The 5,000-nt window shown below is 40.4% G+C and overlaps 1 protein-coding gene across 1 annotated transcript in view; it reads left to right on the top strand.

Annotated features, from left to right (window-relative positions):
- LOC138045772 (SMC5-SMC6 complex localization factor protein 1-like) overlaps window positions 1-5,000 on the top strand; it is a 33,050-nt gene that overhangs the window by 18,160 nt on the left and 9,890 nt on the right. Inside the window, exons 11-14 of the mRNA XM_068892390.1 lie at window positions 1,967-2,284; window positions 3,251-3,348; window positions 4,275-4,339; window positions 4,678-4,878. Coding sequence (XP_068748491.1) covers window positions 1,967-2,284; window positions 3,251-3,348; window positions 4,275-4,339; window positions 4,678-4,878 — 682 coding nt within the window. The remainder of the gene's footprint in view (window positions 1-1,966; window positions 2,285-3,250; window positions 3,349-4,274; window positions 4,340-4,677; window positions 4,879-5,000) is intronic.

Genomic DNA, 5,000 nt, shown 5'->3' with positions numbered 1-5,000 from the left:
TCGTTCGCACATACATACTTAATTGACAACTCCCCATAGGGGATTTCCAGGGCCAGTGAAACGTAAACTGTGAAAGAACGGAACAACAACTTTTATAAATCCCAACTGGCCGGAGGCAAACCAGCTGGCTATTTACAAGTGAAGCCGAGAAGTTGAACTATGGACTACCAGGATCAAATTCAATGAGTGGTCAGAAGGGGCCTCTCAAGGCAACGGCCCTTGCGATTGGGCCACCAATAAGAGGCAATTTAACGTAAACCCTGAAATTACTTTTGCACAACACAAATCAAGGCTTCGTGACCACTAAATGTTTGCCAAGCATACATCATTTGTTAAAAACAACGGAGATAAACATTGAAACACTGTCAGGCTGAACAGTTTTCAAAAACTTCAATTGCAATTTATTTTAATCATCTTCAGATTTGCCAATCCTTTCCCCCTTTTGTATTATTTTTCGTTTCGCTTGATTTGGTTGCCAGTTCCCAGTCTCTGAATTTGGCTAAATTTCGTGACACAAACACTTTGATGGTTGCAGTCACACTTGAGAGAAACACAGTATAACACTAGCTAGTGTTGACATTACTTTAGTGTCAACTCTCGAATCCCTAGGGCAACACTGAACAATAGAACTTGATGTAACACTAGTGTTAACCAATGAGTAATGTCTCCGATTACGTCACAGGTGCAGCAATTTACTTTAAAACTTACTCGGTAAAATAGCAATTTAAAAAACACATTTTGAGTACTGGTTGTTCGCTGCAAGTCACAGGCTAGCCTGCGAGCAGGCTTTCCGAGGGACTGGGGTTGGGGGTAGAATGAGGGCCTGCCCGCATGGCTTTAAAATTTTGAATGTTGCGTCCAAATTTACTTAAAATACTGATTGGCTGAAATTACTTGGTGACGTCACCATTGACAAATTCCGATAATTAGAAAGGCGTTCGCTTCGAGAGATGAGGTGGTCAGAAATGTGTTCGAAAAAAATCGTAGAATGTTGCAAATTTTGTCGTAACTTTACATAATTAAAGGTGGAGCAACGCGATGCAATGGCTTCTCTGCTGGAAGGAAAGGAAGTTCTATCTCTGTTATCCACAGGATTCGGGAAAAGTCTTGTTTTCCAACTGTTTTTCGTAGCGGCCAAAATACAACGAGGGCGACTTCATGTCACCGTGGTAGTTTCATGTGCTCGACAGAGCATTATCGCTGATCACATTTGGACAAAACCTTGGGCCTTTCGGCTGCCTCAGTTGCTGATTTAACGATAGAGCAACTCTACACGATTTTAGCAAGTATAAGGCGGCTCCACAAATAAGTTCTCGATCTCCTGGTAACTCCGCAATACTCCAATACTATTGAAAACAAAAAAAAAATATTGAATTGGTAAAATACATATCTATAATCACAAATACTCGATAAGCCTTGAAATAAAATGGTGTAGGTATTAGAATCTGTCTAGTATTAAAGTGTGATAAAGTAGTTGTAGTGTCTGTATTTCATTGAAACATTTACCGAAATTTGGCAGCTGTGGTCGACGAGTCTCACTCGTGGGAGATGGGGTCAGGGAAAAGGCATTTCTCTATTACGATTTCCGTCGTTTCAGGTTTGTGTGCCAAATTTTTCTCTGGCATCTGCAGTAGTAGTTAGGATTTTTTGGCGTAGGCTTCCTTATATACAAAGCGCGGTTTACTGTTTTATCAACCTTTACTTCGGGTGCGCGCTGATTGGCTAATTTTTGACAGTTCTCTCAGCGTGACATCAGGAGGCGGCATTCAAAATTCAAAGGGACGCGTGCAGGCTCTCTTTCTCTCCCACCGCAGAGAAGCTCAGAGAGAGAACCTGCTTGCGGGCTAGTCACAGGCCGCTTTCGATGTTAATTAAATGGAGGTGGACAGCACACCGATTCCTACAAGAGCCTACTGTCAAATTCTTATATACTGTCGAGATATAATGCTATGTTTTGTTTTCTCAGATTCCTGTATTGCATTCTTTACAAAGTGTCATAACGATGGTGTCTCAAATTCACGTTTTTACCGACATCCACTCCATGAAGTGCACTAGAGAATCTCTAGGTACCAGGTTGAGTGAATGCTCGCGGACTTTTGTAACTGAGGTAACCCTTGGCGGAAGGCAACGTAGCGGTGCTTCTCTCAAGCGGTTTTTGGAGACGTGTGGTTCAACATGGCTTAAAATGCATGTAACTGACATGCTCTTAGCAAACTACTCTGACTGTTTGGTACCCCTGGAAAGGCGCTGTTTTAAAATCAAGCCCATATCCCTGGAGAAAATTGTAAGATATTAGTCTGCTTAAAAAGATAAAGCAGTCACCTATGATGAGTTGTACAAACCCAAATTCCCTTCAGTCATAGTGGAGATCGTTGTTGCATGTTTAAAAATGGTTTGATTTTGTTAGAGACAGACTTCATTCCTTTCGCATGTTTACATCTGGTGCCTTTTCTTATTTTATATGATTCTCCAGATATTTAAACATACACTTCTTGTACAGCAGTCTTCATGGACTGTAAAATAACGTAAACAGCTCAATTCGACTCGATCAAATAACCATTTTACTTTGTCATGCTAATTCTTACCGTCAAACAAACCTTGACAAAGAAATGACATGTTTGTTCTCGTTTTATTTTTTTTAATCCTGTTATGTGACTCTCCTGACGTTGGACACTTAAAAGATCTTACGTTACTCGTGGCGTGGAATTATTCGACTTCAACTTTGACCTAAAAGGACTGTTGGGACTGTTTTCCCTGGCAATATCCTCGGCTCACTGCTGCAGAGTATTACAGTTAACCACATTGACTGTAAAGAGGGGAACGAAACTGAATATAGAGATGTTAATGCGCCATCTTACTTTAATTTCAGATAATTAATTGAAATGATTTCTTTGTAGTGGAGGTGCACTTAGCTATCAAGTACAGCACTTTCAATTCAAATGAAACATAAGTTAATTAAGAGTTTCAACTGGCTGGAGGAGGCATCGAGATGGCTATTACAAAGGGTGGTAGAGTCAAATTCAGGACCACCTCAAGACAAATTAAGCCACTGGTCAGAACCGGGATTTGAATCCGGCGGAACCACATGAAAATTCAATTCCCTAACTCGTGGATCATGCTGCCTCTCAATGTAATATATACCCAACGGAAAGCAGCAGATAAAATCATTTTAAAGAATAAGGGAAAAAATACTGACACACCAAAGTGCTGTCTTTTTGAGACTTGAGACTTTTAATATTTTTCCTTTTAGGTTCTTTACTATTTTTTATTGGTTCCAACTACTGCTGCTTCGTCTCCTGCTACAAAAGCCACTCGTCGGGAACGGGGAGTGCCTCTACATGATATTGGGTAAATACCTTTGGTTAAAAAGATTTCTTATGAGTAATGACTTGCGCAGTGGCAGAAAAAAATCCCAGTGTTTCCTGAACAGGAGTCGAACCCATGACTTTTTCGTTCGCATGCTCTATCGTTGATCTAAAGGAGACTCGTGGGAGCAATACCATTGAACTAAGTTCAGGTTACCTTCGTCATCCGTACTGTTAGGACTGAAATCTCAAAGGGTGGCACTCATACAATTGTAGTAGAGGAGATTTCGGCAAATTCTCGTGATCTATTGAAGGATATATTTATAGCTTATTACGGACGTGAAATAGTTTAAAGTTTAAAGCCGTGGTAAATCTCAATTTATAGTGGTTGTGCTATAAATTTGTCACAAGTTGTTTAGTTCTGAATAGAAAACGGGAGGAAACTCTGTACAAGACAAACGGAATGAGTAACTAGACAATTTTTCTCGTCATTACCCTTTATGTGCCATTTTTACCACCAGGTCGAACTTATGGAAAAACTCAGTCACGAAAATCGCTTGCAGTTTGCGCCGCGCGAAAAGCTTGTGCATTTGAATTCCGCCATCTATGCGGGCCAGACTCAACCTTTCTTTGGGTTTTGTTTTTGCAGCTTTTCCTACGCTTCAATTCAAAAATAAATCAAACACCGTCTGTTTGCTCTCCTTGAGTCTTGTTCGTATTGCTTTATCCTGGGTGCAATTTTATTGAAGAATTTTGGTCAAAGCTGCAATGATCATCGAGCAGTACCGAGGATTGAACCTGCGACCAACCGTACAAAAGCCAGAACATAGTTCACCTCTCTTTTGTCGTTTTTTAATTTTTATTTTTACTTTAAGCCCATAGCAGCCCTTTTATTGTAAAATGTAGAATGTTTATTTCACCTTTTATCATTTTTTAAACTTAAGTCGTAAGTTATTCTTTTCTTTCCAGGATTGCTAAGGCACACAATGCATCGCGCAACTCGGTTGGTGGAGTAAATCGTCGAAATGCGAGAGGCAAGTAACTAAGACCTCTGTGACCATAACGCACCACTCAGTCTCATGAAAGAATCTAAAATCATTAACGAGTGACTATTAAAATGACAAAAATCTACACGGTTAGAATTATGAGAAATAAAACAGATTTTTTTTATTTTCACACCATCAAGCTACGCCGATCACGGACGTTTCGACAATCTGAGCGAAAATTCTCCTCATATAGTGAACCACTCACATTTAGTCGCCAACAACAGGCCCTCTCTGGACTATTCTCACTTGGTCGGGTAAAAGGTTTCTTAAATCTTTATTTCCTAGACCAAACCATTCACAATCTTACAATCATTTGCAATCAATAGGCGAGACACAGCTTCACATTGCTTGCATTAAAAATGACGCTGTGAAAGTAAAGCAGCTTCTGGCGGCAGGAGGAGACGCAAACAGCACCGATTATGCGGGGTGGACGCCCCTGCACGAGGCTTGTAACCATGGTAACCTGGAATCTGTGCGAGAACTGTTAAAGTCGAGGCAACCGGTCTTAGAAATAAATTCTGAAGATGGTACGTGTTTTGCACTTCAGTCAGTGAGCGCTGATCAAATTTTATCTGAACGGGACATAAAAAATATTAGTATATGTAATCGCATGGGCCCGAGGGCAATTAAGGTGATTCCCTAGTATTGC

The sequence above is a fragment of the Montipora capricornis genome, chromosome 4, assembly GCF_036669925.1.
Source record: "Montipora capricornis isolate CH-2021 chromosome 4, ASM3666992v2, whole genome shotgun sequence".
Classification (NCBI taxonomy): Eukaryota; Metazoa; Cnidaria; class Anthozoa; order Scleractinia; family Acroporidae; genus Montipora; species Montipora capricornis.
Note: the sequence above shows the minus strand (reverse complement) of the source record. Positions and strands in the feature narration are given on the sequence as shown.